Raw genomic sequence first — 17986 nt, 5'->3', positions numbered from 1 at the left:
GGAGAGAGGAGAGAGGAGGGAGGAGAGAGGAGAGTAGAGAGTAGAGAGGAGAGAGGAGAGAGGAGAGAGGAGAGAGGGGAGAGGAGAAGAGAAGAGAGAGGAGAGGAGAGATGGAGAGAGGAGAGGAAAGAGGAGAGATGGAGAGGAGAGATGGAGAGGAGAGAGGTGAGAGGAGACAGGAGAGGAGAGGAGGGGAGATATGAGAGATGAGAGGTGAGAGATGAGAGTAGAGAGGAGAGAGGAGAGGAGAGATGAGATAGGAGAGGAGAGAGGAGAGAGGGGAGAGATGAGAGGAGAGGAGAGGAGAGGAGAGGAGAGGAGAGGAGAGAGGAGAGGAGAGAGGAGAAGAGAGGAGAGAGGAGAGGAGGGGAGAGAGGAGAGAGGAGAGAGGAGAGGAGAGGAGAGAGGAGAGGAGGGGAGAGGAGAGAGGAGAGGAGTGGAGAGAGGAGGGGAGAGAGGAGAGAGGAGGGGAGAGAGGAGAGGAGAGGAGAGAGGAGAGAGGAGAAGAGAGGAGGATCAATGCTTTGTGCTGCTGCAGATGATGTGATTTATAGATGGTCGGAGCTCATCCTGAAATTCCCTTTTTATTCAGTTACATATAAGTGAAGGAGAGAGGTTTATGCAATTGTCAGTTGTTGCTGTTTAACAGATGAATAATTGAATTAGAGGAGAGGAGATGAGAGAGGGAGGAGCTGCTGACAGGTAGAGGAGTAGAGGAGCTGCGAGCTGGAACCGCCTCACCGGAGATCCTCATCTCAGATCAGACTGGAGCTCCACTGACCTGCACCAGCTACACGTTTACACCTTTTTTTTTTCCTCCACCTCTATATTTCTCAAAGAATACGCTCCTAAAAAAAACAAATCTTCTATCTCCCCGTGGTGCTGTTTTCTAATCGCCGCCCGGATCTTAAAGATGGCACTGCATGGATTAACATTGCGCAAGGCAGAAGCGGACTTATTGGACTGCTGTTGTGTGACTGTGGAACCAGCTCTGTCTGTCTGACTGAACACACCATTTTACTGCCTCATCTTTACCAGGACATCATCATCGAGACGTTTTGTTTTCTGCTTTTAAAAGACAGATTATTTGGATTAAAATATCTTAACAATATGCTCATTAAAGCACCATTTGTTATTGTATAATAGAAATTGTGAAAGATAAATTTGGAAATGGAGCCTGGCATGGAAAAAGCTGCTCCTACCAGCAGCGCCAAGGAGGGGATCAAACAGATCGCAGGAAAGGCCCTCGGGAAGATTTACAAGTAAGAAATCCCACATTTCTGCACGTCTTTTTAATTATATCTGTTATGAGAAATTAAAAAATAGAACAAATCCAGATCACACATAAAACATGGCTTTAAATGTGCTTTTTTTTTTCCTGAATTACATTGAAATGAAAAGGTAAAGCTGCTCTTCATGAGATGAATCACGGACAGAATCAGAATCAGAATCAGAATCAGAATCAGAATCAGAATCAGAATGGTGTTTATTACCAGGTGTAAGAGGTATACACTAGGAATTTGCTTTGGTTTTGACTGGATGCTGAAAGCAGAGAGTCGTGTGGCTCGAATATTTAAGGATCAGATATTTCCCTGGAGGATGATCCCCTCCACCAGCTGCTGTGGGTGTTTTTTTTTAATAATTAATGAAACAGAGCGAGTCGTGACACAAGGTCGGAGGATATCTATTACCTCATGTATCCATCTGTATTAATGCAAGATCGATGGACTTCATATCAATTGACTTCCTTTATTATTTATACTGTCAGAAGAAACCTAATTGAAATGTAGTGAAAAGGGAAAGTGATCAAATTTAAAAATCAGAGTAGCTGCATAGAGGAGCAGTGTTTTGTGTATAACATTGAATTACTTGTTTAAGCTGATAATAAAAATGGCTTATAGTTGAATATGAGGCCGAACAAAAACGAATTTTTACACAAAAACGTATCTTTTTATAAAATACACCTATTGTAGATTAAATGGTGCAGACACAAATGTTCATTTATTTATTTTTTAGCTCCTTAAAATGTCTTTCAATAGTTGAACTTGATTCCAAAGCTGCAACACAGAAACGTGACTCAAAGCTATGCAAGGAAAAAAAATGTGTTGGTTTGATTTCAGCTGTATAGCAGGCCTGTTATTTCACTGGATGAGGCCTTCACATTGCAATGCTTCGTTTTTGTTTTTTTAAATGAACCTTACATTTTGTCTTTGCACGAATTTGAAGTAGAAGCCAAAATGAAAATGCGCAACACATTTATGAGAGCCATAATTAAAAAATGAAGTGTAAACAACGATGCTGCTGATATTGCTGCAATGCGGTATATGAAGGTAATTCTTTCTCTCGTTATATCTGTCTTTTAGATATATTTATATTTATTTCAGCAGGAAACGAAAAAAAAGGTAGATTGACTTTAACTAAAAAAGGGTTTTAAGGGAAATTAAAAAATAAAAGACATTATCAAGGCCTGTCGTTGAGGGAGCATAAAGAAAGGATGCAACATCTCTGTTCAAAGCTGGCGAAAAGTCATATTTGAGATGGTCCCTTTGGAATGTCTCACAAATATTCTACATGCCAAAGTAGATCAGTTCCACAATATTTATAATAATATATCTGAATTATATTGGACCTGATCTCTCTTCCATTATCTCACAAGGAGTCTCTTGAACATGAACTCATACATCCTGTGACTTCCCTGCACTATGGACTATTTCCTATATGACCTCCTATACACATTTCTTTTTTGATCTGAGCTGTACCAGTGTTTGCTGTTGTTTTTTTAGTTTTTTTAAAAAAAGATGCAACATAATTCCCCTATAATAAAGAGCCTTAGAATAAATACATGAGGGGTTTTTTTGTGCAGAAAATCTCATATTTCCCACTGATAGTCGCTCCTTAAAATGCAGCTTTCTGATTTAATACATCCATGTATCGACATTAAATTTAACCTAAAATAAAAAAGAGTATATATGATGGTGTCCGCTGCAGGAGGCTGGAGAAGCGTCAGCAGCCAGGTGAGGCCATCGAGCTGACGGAGGATGGCAGACCGTCTGAGGGCCAGGAGAGGAAGACGCCGCTGTGTGACTGCACCTGCTTCGGAGCTCCGCGCAGATACATCATCGCCATGCTGAGCGGCCTCGGCTTCTGCATCTCCTTCGGCATCCGGTGTAACTTGGGTGTGGCCATCGTCAGCATGGTCAATAACAGCACGATCCATCGAGACGGCAAGATCATCATCACACAGGTAAACCCTTAAAACCATGTGAAAGCCCCGCCCCTCACGAGCCCCCCACGAGCCCCCCCCCACGTGTTTAATAAGTGATGAGGGCCACACTCACACATCTGGAGAGCCTTATATATATATATATATATATAGATATATTTATATATCTATATATATATATATATACAATTTAAATATATATATCTATATATATATATAGATATATATATTTAAATATATATATTTAAATTGTATTTATTGAGATGTGCTTGTTTTAGTAAGAAGAAGCAAATACTTTATTTTTATTTGTAATTTTCTTAAAAAAAACATGATTATTATGTTGCTTTAATTACCCACTGTATGGTGTCGCAGTAAAGGTGTAAAAGCATAAAATAAAATAGCTCTTTCTGATATCCACTGACAGTATTTCACACTTACAAAAGAAGCATTTTGATTACACCGTTTATAGATGCACAGATACTCAAGATTCAAGATTCAAGATTGAAGAGTTTTATTTGCCATTTGCACCTATAAGTACATTGGAATTCTGAGCAGTTTACATCGAGTCAGCTTTAAGAAAAGAAAAAAAGGTAGAAAAGGCACAAGGTAATTACAGTACAAAATAAGAATCACATTCAACTCAACACAATAAATAAATAAATTATTAAAATATATAACGCCCTCAGTGTAGTCAATAAATAAACTAAACTACCCTCTGCATAGGAACGATACCCCCAGAATACAAATATACAGTATATATGCTCCATGACCATGTTAAAAGAACTTGCAACTCTCAAAAACATTTAAAAAAATACATAATTAATATATTTCAGACAATTACACAGTGGAAGGCAGCATATTGCACAGCTCAGTGGCGGATTAAGGTGGTCGGGGGCCCCAGGGCTACTCTGTGTGTGGGGCCCCCTTCTCATCATGCCATGTGTAAAAGTGTGCTAGGAATATAACACAGCCCACAGGTACACACTCAGAGAGCACACACATTGAGACAGCCGTTACTCTATAAGCCTTGAAATATCTATAGCAATTTTGAGATTTTCTTTAGTAGATCTTGGTCCCGCGGTGTTCTTTCTATATTGCCGCTATTCTGTCCAGTAGCAGTGACGAATCAGCTGCTTAATTTTTTAAGATGTTTGTTATGGGCCAATAGGGGTAAAGGTTGTTCTTTTTGTCTCTGAAGTAAATTTAAATAATTAAAAATAATCTGGCCAATCCGGGGTCTTTGCAAAAATGGGGCCCCTATAGGATGCAGCCCAGGCCAGCCTGTTCATTAATCCACTTCAGTTGATACCGGACCGGATTTTATATACATTATATACTATAATTTTAATTCCTGTTTAAGTTTTGACCAATTTGCTGCTGCATTAAAAAGGTTTACACTTGTACTTCCCGTTGCTGGTGTACAATTTATTATTTTAATAATAAAAAATGTAATATGTTTAAATAATACAATTAAATAAATTGATATCTATATATTTATTGGTCACATTTTGTTTTACAAAGTTAGGAAAGCAATGTTTAAGTCAAGCCTGATGTTGCCTTATACACATAAAGGAATGATCCCAGTCACTTCCACACGCATCCCCCCTACCTTTAATGATTTCATCTTGTTACTCTTATTTAAAATGTTTGGAAAAGGAATTAAAATGTGTCTTTATTTTTTGTCTGAAAGAAAGCGTTATTCAACTGGGACCCAGAGACCGTAGGGATGATTCATGGCTCCTTCTTCTGGGGCTACATAGTCACTCAGATACCAGGAGGGTGGATCTGCTCAAGACTGGCAGCAAACAGGTAAATGATCATTTCTGTTAATACAACTACAGCGTGGGTGTGGAAATATATTTCTATTTTTAATTTATAATGTAAATGTAGGTGTAATATTTGGCTGTCGGTTCGGTGGTTTGAAGAAAGCAGCCTGACCTTACAGCAGATAAACTGGGGATTTGGCTGATGCCCACCGGGCGTGCCTCCTCATGTTAATGAGCTCCCATGGGACCACCGTGTCTAATCCTTTATGTTCAGAGGCATGGCAACCACACCAGCCAAAGCCCTGCTGCAGTGGGAAATAATGATTGTAGTATGATTCCAATCCTGCCTCTATAATCACATTATTTCACCTACAATTAGACAAAGGGAACAGAGCAACAAATATGTAGAAAACCAAATTATAACAACAAAACTGTAAAATCCCTATTAGAAAATCATGTAAATGTAACTAGTAGTGATGATGCTATAAAAAGCAACCAAAGTAGGATAAGGTTGCAGTGAAAGTCGTTGTACATCCATGTTTGTTCGATTTCTCATGAGGGAAATGGAGCCTAAATAAGATGCAAATCTTTGAAGAGCTTCATCATGCCAAGTCAGCTGAGCCCACTGAGGCCTTCTGCTGCAAACACACACCGCCTGGAAACTGAATAACTGCCTGTTGTTTGTGTGTGTGTGTGTGTGTGTGTGTGTGTGTGTGTGTGTGTGTATGGCATCCAATTAGGATATCTTCCTTATCAGTGTTTATTCTTCCAGTGTAGTAAAGAATTACAACATTTTATGGATATTTTAGTACTTATCTGATGTTTTAATCTTGTTAAAGTGCTTGAATCAATGCGGCTATCTCGTTTTGAGTGAGATGATCTTGTTTTGATAATATTCATGACATTTGATCTGCTGTTTATCCAGAGTTTTCGGTGCTGCCATCGTGCTGACATCCACCCTGAACATGTTCATTCCCTCTGCCGCCCGGACGCACTACGGATGTGTCATCTTTGTGAGGATATTACAAGGGCTGGTTGAGGTACGGATGCACGGTTTGCACATCAAATACTGACCTTTAAAAAGACTCAAAAATGATGCCTCATTATCAGTCGAGAGCTAAACTCAACCCCTAATGAAACAGTTCTGACATTCTGTATTTGACACAGAAATCCTCTTGTTCTCACTGGCTTTCTATTTGAATCTGCACTGGAAACTGAAGCCCATTATAGAGAGGATCCATTCATTATACTGTATACAATTATCAGATTAGTCCACACACAGAAAACAAGCCCCTGCAGGGCTTATGTATGTTGGTTTACCTGGCCAAAACAGCTCCATGTTCACATAGAAACGCACAGAACAAAAGAGATAAAACCCACTTGATGAGGGCGGCCCCCACAGCTCAACAGAAAAGAAAAGATTTCAGAGAGAGAGAGACGCTATTATTAGACTGAAGGTCATCCTCTTTTGTGATTTTGTTTTGCCGCATGCTGTCGTTTCAATAGCAGCTCATGACCATCGAGATGGCGAGCCGCCTGCGTCCAGCACCCATCGACTTATTACTGCAAATTAAACATTAGCATTTCAGGGTGTCTCCCACTGCAAGCCCCAGCAATTTGTGTCTATCAATAGTTGATTGTATGCCACTTAGTGTGTAATGAAGATTTAATGGGAGCAATTCAGTTTTGTTCTCATGAAGTGGTAGCCAGCCTGACTCACACCTATCCCATTAGTCTCTATTAGAAAGGTCAGCTGCAATGCACGTCAGTTTGTTTGCTATTAACTACAATTTGTCTTGTGTGTTTTTGGCAAATGAGAACAGACTACGTCAATCAAGCCGAATCAGTTAAATTATGTAAATACTACTGACTGAAAGTGGAAAAATAGATGTAAAATGTGTTGATACCGGATGATTATTTGCCTCATATTGAGAGAAAAACCATAATTAAGTTAATGGAAAATGATTCTTGTGTGTTCAGACTGTGACTGTAAATGTCATTTGTCACCGTGCAGGGAGTGACTTACCCAGCCTGCCACGGGATCTGGAGTAAATGGGCTCCACCGCTGGAGAGAAGTCGTCTGGCAACCATCTCCTTCTGTGGTACAAAATCTACACGCAGTCACGTTTCTGTGATTTACTCATTTCGACTCTATCGTCATATTACTTCATACACTAAAATGTACAAAATATTGCTCCTGAAATGTGTGTTTGTCACTAAACACTGGGACAACAGAGCACTCTGTATAAGCAGCCGGATCAAATTCTGCCTGGTCATAATATTGTGTCCTGTTCAGGATCGTACGCTGGTGCAGTGATAGCGATGCCTCTGGCCGGGATCCTGGTCCAGTACACTGGGTGGTCCTCTGTCTTCTATGTGTATGGTGAGTTTTGCTGTCATGAGTTGATTTAATTTTAACACCTTAAAGGGTGACTATATGTCACTTTTAAAGAGGCTCTATTATGCTTTTGTGCTTCTTTCTCTTTCCTTTAGTGTGTTATATAGCTTTTTTTGTGCATGTAAAAGGTCTGCAAAGTTACAAAGCCCAAAGTCCACGCCAAAGGGAGTTACTCTCCCCCACAGAAACACTGCTCCTGAACTGCCTGAAATGCCTTGATTGAAGTCCCGCCTTTTCTTTTGTAACGTGGTGATATCACCAAGTGACACATTTGTATAATACCTGCTTAGCGGCTAGTCTGGCACGCCCTCAAACAAAGCTAGTTAGAGCGGAGCTGGAGCGGAGTCCGAAGAGTTTGGTTCAGTTGACCAATCACAACAGAGTGGACCAGCTGACTAATCAAATCAGACTGGGCTTTTCGGGGGGAACAAACGCTTCAACAAATAAAGCTTTTGTTGGACATTAACATGTTCTAATAGAAACCCGAAATACAAGTATGCACCTGAAAATAAGCATAATAGGTCCTCTTTAAAAGAAGAAACAACAAAAAGAGGTCTGTCTTACAAATGAAAAGTTGAGTTCACAAGCTATAAAACGCACCCTATGTCAAATCAATACATTCAGGAGTTTTACTGCTACAGCCGCACATGGTCTGGTATGACCAGTAGCTTATGGTGGCTAATGTTAGCAAACGTTAGACAGATATTGCTGTGTAACTGATAATACTGAGTCAGTTTTTGCAGCCACATGTGGTCACACATACTGTCAGTTACATCCTGTCTATCTTTAACATACAGTTTGACCCTTTTAATTCCTCTTAAGTATCATTAAAGTTATAAAAAAACATCTTATTCCTCGCTGACAGCATCACATACTCTATATCAGCTTGTTCCAGCTCATCATTGAAGCTGTTATATGATGTTTGTACTGAGTGTGTACACTGTGTTTGTTATGGCTGCACATATTTATTCTATATAGGACTAGTTGTTATCCCTGAAGTTTCACATCTTAGTAGGGTGATCAAGTTCTATTGTTATTCTTTCAAATGGAAATATTGTAGATTTTGCATAATTTTATACACATTTTCACAAAATTCAGCAAATTTGGTATCTTTTGAAAACTTTGGGATCTCCACTCGAATAGTACAAAATAAAACGTCTGTGTGTCTGAGCAACGTTTGGCTGCACAGCAGGAGTTTGTAATGACTGAGGTGTTTGGTTCTGTGCTGATCTGTTCAGGATGCTTCGGGATATTCTGGTACTTGTTCTGGGTCCTTGTGTCCTACGAGAGCCCAGCGGAGCACCCGACCATCACTGATGAGGAGCGCCGTTACATCGAGGACAGCATTGGTGAAAGTGCCGCGCTGATAAGTGCAATGGAAGTGAGTTCTCAGTCTGTATCCATTGATAAGTAACACCAGGACACCGTGCTGTAGACATCCAGCTGATTCTCTGATTGTTTTAACAGAAATTCGGTACCCCCTGGAGGAAGTTCTTCACCTCCATGCCCGTCTATGCAATCATCGTGGCCAACTTCTGCAGGAGCTGGACCTTTTATCTGCTGCTCATCAGCCAGCCTGCATACTTTGAAGAAGTGTTTGGCTTTGAAATCAGCAAGGTAAGTAAATCCCTCTGGCGTCTTTCACATCATGTGATCTAATGTTCAGGATTACAAGATTTTCTCAGATATGAATTGCTCAAGTTCAGTGCAGTTCAATTTGTGTAAAATGCAAATGAATACTCATACTATGAATGATACTAATATGATCGGTCTTATTCTGCACTGAAAAGTATAACAATGCTGTTATTCATTCATTTTGTCTGAAATTCATTTATTCTTGAGCTCTAATCATTTTAATTTTAGATTTTGACAAAAGTGTTATTCCTGATATGGATTTAAATTAAAGCACCTAAAATCAATATTCTATATTTGTGAAAACAATGTGATAATGTGAAAGGGGTCACTCATAGTGATGAAGCTACAGAGAATTATCACCAGAATATGCTGCTCCCCTCAGCTTTACGGAGCTTTATAGTGAGTTTCAGCTCATTAATACGCTGTTTGGACCCGAACTTTACTGTTTTGGTTCACTTTCACCACTCTTCATTGTTTTCAGCCGCAGCAGGCAGCTGTTTTCAGAAAAAAAGCTCTGAAAACTTAATGTACACTACCTGCTCAACAGCTGGTAGCTGGTGAACATAGTGGAGCATTTCGCAGCAAATAGATAGATATTTCCCTCAGGAGTTGGTGGAGAACAAAAACAGAGCTAAAAGAGAGTGATTCATCAAGTGGCCAGAAACCCAACTCCAAATAAACGATAATGTTGCTCTTTAACTGCTGGATGTGTAAATAAGCAACTGTTTATTAACAAGTTCATCATATCAACTTAAAAGGTGATGAAATGTCAATGTTGTGTTCAAAACTTCTACTGATCAAAAGGTTTAAAACTTGTTATTAGAATCAAACTAAAATGAATAGTTTGCATGAGCTTAGTTAGGAAACCTCCCAGCATGCACTGGGGTTGTCACAGTCTGGCACTGTGTCCAGACGCTCTCAGACTTTTTGTCGACTGGACCGAACTGTTTTCTGTGTTTTGGGTTTTCTGTGCTGTGTTTTTCCTCTACTGGGATGTGGAAAGAGGAGAGGTCATGCATCATCAACGCATCATTACGACGGAGTATTAGGGCCACATTGAGAGAAAAAAAATTGGAGATTTCGAGAATAGAGTCAGAATATTAAAGAAAAAAAGTCGTAATTTAATGAGAATAAAATCATGCTATTTCTAGAAAAAAAAGTTGTAATATTATGAGAATAAAGTCATAACTTTAGGAGAATAAAGTAATTTCTTCCTCCACAAAAGAGGCATTTTCTCCCAGGCCTGTGTGGTTCTTTCTTCGGAATAAATCCAGTTTCTTGCACAATCTTTTCAAGGTCCTGATACTTATGATAATGTGGTGCTGATGTGCCAAAAGATTAAGTATTTTGTTATTTGTGAAACCTGTACTAAAGTATAACTTCACAAGATGCTCCACGTTCCTCATTTATTTCCCCTCTAAATGAACACGTAAAATTATACCTTTATAATATTATGACTTTATTCTCATAATACAACCACTTTTTTCTCTTAAACTTATGACTTTATTCTCATAATATTACAACTTTTTTTCTCGTAAACCTATAACTTTATTCTCGAAATCAAAGATTTATTTATTTTTTTTTCAATGTGGCCCTAATACTCCGTTGTACGTCATATCTTTGGGGTTCAACACATGTGCAGTAAAATCTGGTCTGCACTCACCAAAATTGAGCCAATCGCAATCCACAACAACAGCTCCAATTACACTGCGCATGTGTTATACCCCATATCCAAAGACCAATCAGCTCCCTGCCTGTTCTCCTGCCTCATCACCTCATTCCCTTCACCTGAGCTTCTCCGCCCATCTCTCCACCTGCACGTCATCCTCTCGTCTGATTAGTTTGTATTTAAGTCTTGGTTTTCAGCTCAATCTTTGTTGGTTCTTGGTTTTTGTTCTGTGATTATCAGTTTGCCTTTTCTGCGCAAAACATGAGTAAAGACTCTTTTCTTTGAGTTCCTGTTGCCTGATGCAGACAGGGGCAACAGACTCTCATTTGACGAGGAAATGTGGTTAGACTGTGAGGGTTAGTGATGAGTTAAGTCCATATGGCGAAGTGGCTGACCTTTTACAAGTTAAATAGTTTGCTTAACTCTCTTAAATGGTTTGCCTCAACTTCAAAAAAATACCCATTCTGTTTCAGTCAGATGAATGGATTTATGATGATACAACATGAAATATGTCGTGGGAATCATTACCTAAATTTAACAAAGTTAAAATGATTTCATCGAGCCCTTTAACAAAACATTTAAAGCAGACATATCATGCTCATTTCCAGGTTTCATACTTGTATTTTGGGTTTCTACTCGAACATGTTCACATGCTTTAATGTTCAAAGAACACTTTATTTTCTCATACTGTCTGTCTGAATATACCTGTATCAACCCTCTGTCTGAAATGCTCCTTTTTAGCACCTGTCTCTTTAAGATCCCTCCTGAAAAAGCCCAGTTTGCTCTCATTGGCTTGTGAAAAAAATATGATGCACCTTTGTAAAGTCGTTCTCAAGCTGTGGGCGATATATTCTAATGAGCCTGCAAATCACATGTTTTCTGATCTAGGCAGTAAAAAGCGGAAAGAAAGACATGCACATCCAGTGTCCGAGTGCTGGATCAAAGAAATACTGTATAGCAGATTTAAAACAGATAGATCAGCACACCAAATAGCTTCCGTTAGAAGGATTTCTATTGCTGTAACATTTCAAGCACCAGGCTCAACTTCAGAAGTCTGAAGAACAACAAAAAAACGACTGGGTTGTCTTATTCCACAGTTTGTGGGTCGGTTGGCACTCCAGATACCCAAATGTATGTGCACAAGCACTGAAGTGAGTTTTTTATGATATGTCCCCTAGGAATAATCTTACTCCTTTGGCATCATTTTCCACTTGGTTTAAGAAAATAGATTTGAACACACTGATTTTGAAACAAAGTGTGTTATAAACGGGGCAATTTTGCAATATTTGCTTTTGAAAGTGCTGTGGTTTATTGATACTTTTCTGATCGTGCTGTCCATGAGTGAATGTATCAGACAAAGATTCTAGTTAATCATGAAATGTCCTCCCTGGAGAGTGTGAAGCATGAATCAAGCTGTTATAGTTCAGCTTCAGGATGCTGCTGTGATTGCTGCAGGTGAATTATTGCTCAGATGTGAAGCTGCAGTCAGAGGTTGAAAAGCACAGATTGGATCTGAGAGTAGAAGAAAAAGAATCACTTTTGTTTTGACAGTTTCTTTGTAGTTGTCACATTTTCTTCAGACAAGTGTTTGATGGTTTCTCAGGTTGGAATAGTGTCGGCGCTCCCTCACTTGGTCATGACCATCATCGTGCCCTTAGGAGGCCAGTTAGCCGACTACCTGCGGACTCACAACATCATGTCCACCACTATGGTCCGGAAAATCATGAACTGTGGAGGTGAGGCTTTGATAATCATCTCTCTGTCTGTTCCCATGACGTTATAGAAGTATTCCTCATTAGTTAACCCTCTTCTTCTTCTTGTTTTTAGGGTTTGGTATGGAGGCCACTTTCCTGTTAGTGGTTGGTTATTCTCACAGTAAGGGCGTGGCCATCTCTTTCTTAGTTCTGGCGGTGGGTTTTAGTGGATTTGCAATATCAGGTGAGTCTCAGAACAATGAGTTCTAGTTCAAAATCTTTTTATGTTATTAAAAAAAAAAGCACAGAACTGAGAATATTCACTCTTTGTGCTGCAGGTTTCAATGTCAACCATCTAGACATCGCTCCTCGCTATGCCAGCATCCTCATGGGTATATCCAACGGGGTGGGGACCCTGTCAGGGATGGTCTGCCCTCTAATAGTGGGAGCCATGACAAAGAACAAGGTGAGTCATTTCTACTCATACAGCGATGGGAATGTTGATGCAGATACAAACTTTTAAATCTTGAGTATTTCTCTATAATATGAAATATTCAAAACTAAATGTGCAACAAACAGCGGTCTTCTGGATGAAAACCCTGCGGTGTGGGAACCGTCCACCTCCCCTCCCGCCTGCCCCGTGTGTGTCTACTCGCTCTTTAAACTACGTCACCATACTCTCTATACGTTTACTGTTGCCGTGAATGGGTTCACATTGTAGTCAATGGAAAGCCCAGTGTGTCTCGGCGCTAAGGGTGCCTTGTGCGGCGGTATCAAACGTGACAAAGTGTCGGGGTATTTCACTCCCTGGAATGAGAACGGGCTGGCTATCCACAAGCTAATGGTCAAGTGCGATTTTTATATAATGGGCGGGGTTAGCTAGTTGCTACAAATCACATTTGACTAGATAAATGTGAGGAACTGCCCCAAAATTCAAGATGAGTCTTTACAGTTTTACAGGAAGATATATATATATATATATTTTTTTTTTAATATAAAATAGCCTACATATATTTAGCATGTAATTAGATAAATGAACAATCAACACAGGGACACAGGATTAGATCTTGCCCAAATGTTTTTTTTCATTTCACTGTCTTTAACACTCAAAAGCTCAGCTTCATCAGGACTTAATTTCTATAAACAGAATCTGCATTCACATGTATTGTCTATAGGAAACAGGACAAGATTTTGGCATCGGAAGCATTCTGGTTTCAGTTTGTAATCCAAGTAGTATTGACCAATCACGTTCAAGCAGGCTTTGGTTGAATACAGTGGGCAACCTCCGGGTCTGAGGAAGTGAAGCCAATGTGGAAGTGCCTTAAACTTGCATTCTTTCTAATAGCCAGCAGGGGGCGACTCCTCTGGTTGCAAAAAGAAGTCAGATTGTATAGAAGTCTATGAGGATATGAGCCTACTTCTCACTTGATTTATTACCTCAGTAAACATTGTAAACATGAGTTTATGGTCTCAATCACTAGTTTAAAGTCTTCTTCAATACAGCATGATGTTCATTTAGTAAATTATGATCCCATTTAGAGTCAAATAGACCATAAAGCAGGGTATGCTTTAGGGCGTGGCTACCTTGTGATTGACAGGTCGCTACCACGGCGTTGTCTGGTCTGGGAGTTGTCCGTGTTATCGACTTACAATTTTCACAGTGTGTTTTCAGTTCATGAAAGTCAATATTAACATTTTTGGTTGCCTGAAAATGTCTTATTCAGCGATCAGTTGTACTTAGCTCCACCCTCTCGTGTAATGTCTGTTTGCAAAAAAAGAAGATGGTGACGGCCAAAATGCCGAACTGGAGGCTTCAAAACAGCAGTCCACAAACCAATGGGTGACGTCACGGTGACTACGTCCAATTCTTATATACAGTCTATGGTTGAATGCCGGTAAACAGTCCGTGTGGAGAGCAAAAGAGGCAGAACGCATTGTCTGAAATGCAGTCTCCCATCGGCTATCATCTGACGATAATTTAGCTTTTTATTGGTTTAGAATTAGCTTGCAAACTGGCTACATGTGAAAAAATCGTTTCAGACGTAGACGTCGTCTCTACACTCCAACTTCAGTCTCGTATCTCAAGTTGGTAATCAAACTGTAAACAATCAGGAGCGCACAGAAAAGGAAGTCTTGGCCAGGATATCCACTGGCTACACCGGAACCCCAGAAATATAGTCCCTTGATCAGGAATGAGTGGGTGTAGTTTGATCATATTTGATTGATGTTGGCCTAGCAACATGAGTAATCAACCCCACAACTGTCAATAGATTGAATTCAACTGGTGCTAAATCCTGATTGGTACACAGAGATGCATGACATCACCTTTGTCCACTTCAAACCAGTGGGAAGAGCACAGACACAAACGCAAATACAGGAATCTTTCACGTGAAACCAAAGTTGTGGGAGCTTTGGCAGAACACTTAGGAACACATGGTAACATCATCAGGGCCTTAAAGACGTGACTCAGCCTGGCTGCAACTGTTTTCTGTCTCTAGACACGAGAAGAGTGGCAGTATGTCTTCCTCATTGCTTCCATGGTGCATTACGGGGGAGTGGTGTTTTATGGGATCTTTGCGTCTGGGGAGAAGCAGCCATGGGCCGACCCCGAAGAAACCAGCGATGAGAAGTGCGGCTTCATCGATGAGGACGAGCTGGCCGAAGAGACGGGTGACATCACGCAGGGTTACGGCGCGATGGGCGGTCCGGCTAAGAGCTACGGGGCCACCGCGCAGCTCAACGGAGGTTGGGTTCAGGACTGGGACAAGACGGAGGAGTATGTACAGGAACCGGCCGGAAAGATTTACTCTGAGCGCGGCTACTCTTAAAGACTCTCCATCACGGATTGCACAACATATTATCTTAGATATTTAAATCCATTCTGTGTGTTAGAGTAAAACCGTTTCAAAAAGCCAATGTAAAGAAATAGTTAATTGCAATGCAGAACAATCCTCATTAGACTCTCACATGTCTCTCATCACATCTACTGTAGGGCTTCACTATAGAGAGAGCAAAGAGAACTGCAGGCCTATGTTGTACTTCTTCTAGGCACCCAAAACCTCATCAATCTACTTGAACAACATGAGCCAGATGACACTGCAGTTGACCATCATATAGGGTCTTTCTCTGAAATACCACTCTGATTGCACTGAAACTATATAAAAGTATTCTAAATCAAGATTCTGTTTCTCAAATGTGTTTTATGTACTGTATATATACCTGTATACTGTTTCTGTGAGACTATTGTGGATTTTGGGTCGTTGATCTGTGTTAACATTAATATAAAAGGCCATATTTTTCATGGACAGTAACCTTTTCAGGGAGATGTCTGCTTGCAAAAAAGGCCTCCTTCTTCCCGAGCGAGGCCTGTAATACACTATAAGACAAAAATAGCGTGAGTGAAGTTGAACCGTAGAGTTTTAGTGTGTGTTTGTTTGCATGAATTTGCTCAGATCAATGTTTCAGATGCAGCCGCCTCACACGTCATTGATAGTCCTCATTTGGCTCACTTGCTTTGTTCTCTTAGATATCTGCCATAATAAATAATTGAAATGAACTTTCATAATCAGGTGCAAGTCGTGATGTGAGACAAATCAAAAAAAAAGTTTTGAAGGCGACTGCTCAGAAGACATTGTTTATTGATGTTTGGTGTGCACTGCAATAAATTCTGTGTACCAGCCGCCACCCATCACGTTCTGTTCTGTAATGTAACACTGGCTTGCCGTATCTAACTGTAATTGTTTTGGAGTCATGTGATGCTCAACATTAAGGTGTGTGTTTTTAACAAATTACTAGTGTCTGGAGAATCCAGCTTTAGTGCTCATGATGCAGGACATGTTGCATTTTGACAGCGAGGAATGCAGTAATGTGTGTGAACAACCAGGTTGTTGTGATCTCTTTGGTGTTTCTCGGTCGTTCTCATTGTCACCAAAAAGTACTTTGTTGACACTTTGATATCGTCACGTTTGAGTGGACCACATGAGTTAATAATAGATGGCTGTTCCACCTGACTTTATTTGCTATTTGAACACTTTTTCTTCATTTTGCTGTATGAAACCTGCAAGGATGTTTAAAATATATAAATATTTAAGAATGTTTAAGATGACCAAAAGATGCTATTTACGGCTTTGTGCCTGAAGTTTATGTAAAACAGATAAATGTGATTTTATGGCTTCTAATATTGTGTTTAATGAAGAGGTATGTTGATGTCAAAAAGTGTTATAAAAAATACTCATATCATTTTATAAAAAAAAAAAAAAAAAAGTCATGCTTTTGTCATTCTTCTTCAACTTTTCATCTTGTGGGTCGATTAGGGGTGTAAGAAAATAACGAATATCGCAATATTATGTGTGTGATACTGTATTGATTCTCAAAAACACTATACATTTTTAATTAATAGTTTACATGCAATGATGAACTCAGTCAGTACTTTATTTAATTTGCAAAGAGATGCGCCCTCTCAGTGTATGTACCCTCTCAAAGTAGTGCTATGATGTTGATGTTAAAGGGACTGTGATAAATAAAAATGCAGATCCCACTTCTCTTTTTATTTATATCTTATTTATCTCCTTTTCAGCAATGAAGCAACACATTTGTAAATCTTATTTTTAGGGCTGCAGCTACATTTTAGAAAATGGGAAAAGTTCACATATTCAAATGTCTTGTTTTGTGCGACCATCAGTCAAAAATCTGAAGATATTCAGTTTAATATTATAGAAGACTAAGAGAACTAGTGAATATTAACATTTATTACATGGCTGTGTTGAATACTCAATTCTGATTGTTCAATCACGGCGTTCTAAGGTCTGTTATTTCTTTATAGCAGACCGTTGCTAGGTATAGCAGACCGTTGCTACGGGCGCAGTTCTGATGTCGGACTGTGGTGGACCGTCGCGTCGGGGTGCAGCATCGCTCTGTCGGGGATTCTTTTACAACAAAGACCCGCTAGCTGTACATTATCCCTTACTTGAGGAAGCGGAACAGAGAATTTGTATTACAAATTTTCACTTTAAAAATGACTTTAACGATTTATCTATTAACAAAATAGTTGCAGATTAATTTATGCAATTAATTTGATAGACTAATTGTTTCAGCCCTACTTAGTTTAATCATTTAATAAATGTTTCAAACCTTTTTTAATCAGATTTTATGCATATGGTGTTCTTTATACTATGACAGTTTTCCAAAGATTAGATTTTAAAAAATCCCAATATATTGCTTTGCTTACAGTATCGCAATATATCACGATATATTGAATCGTAACCCCTGTATCGTGATGCGTATTGAATCGTCAGATCCTTGCCCATATTCAGTGTTGATGTGATGTACTGTAGTACATTCAGCTGTGTATCTGAAGGTTAGTGGTCCTCAGAGACTGAAGCCAGACTATCTAACCAGTTATCCACCTGCTCCAATCAGTGTGGTGCATCTCCAATTCTCTCCACGTTTCTCATTAGTAGATCAATGACCGAGGTCTCCGGAGTCCAGGGGAGAGTATTGGACTCTGTAGCTAGGTAATTGGTAAAAGGAAAACAGCAATGTTAATGCTATTACTGAAGTTTACATCCCCACAAAACCAGGATCATTGTCTGCTTTCCCAAA

At 39.6% G+C, this 17986-nt stretch overlaps 1 protein-coding gene across 1 annotated transcript; it reads left to right on the top strand.

The window, feature by feature from the left end:
- Positions 1 to 477: 477 nt before the first annotated feature.
- On the top strand, positions 478 to 16833 carry slc17a6a (solute carrier family 17 member 6a). The gene is made up of 12 exons (XM_074632669.1): positions 478 to 1262; positions 2989 to 3244; positions 4914 to 5032; positions 5915 to 6029; positions 7004 to 7091; positions 7286 to 7372; positions 8626 to 8768; positions 8855 to 9004; positions 12295 to 12427; positions 12519 to 12629; positions 12724 to 12851; positions 14884 to 16833. Exons 1-12 carry the CDS (start codon positions 1171 to 1173, stop codon positions 15211 to 15213), a joined length of 1752 nt encoding a protein of 583 aa, XP_074488770.1. The 5' UTR covers positions 478 to 1170; the 3' UTR covers positions 15214 to 16833.
- Positions 16834 to 17986: the final 1153 nt, after the last annotated feature.

The sequence above is a fragment of the Sebastes fasciatus genome, chromosome 4 (genome assembly GCF_043250625.1).
Source record: "Sebastes fasciatus isolate fSebFas1 chromosome 4, fSebFas1.pri, whole genome shotgun sequence".
Taxonomy (NCBI): domain Eukaryota; kingdom Metazoa; phylum Chordata; class Actinopteri; order Perciformes; family Sebastidae; genus Sebastes; species Sebastes fasciatus.
This window is presented reverse-complemented; position numbering and strand designations above follow the sequence as displayed.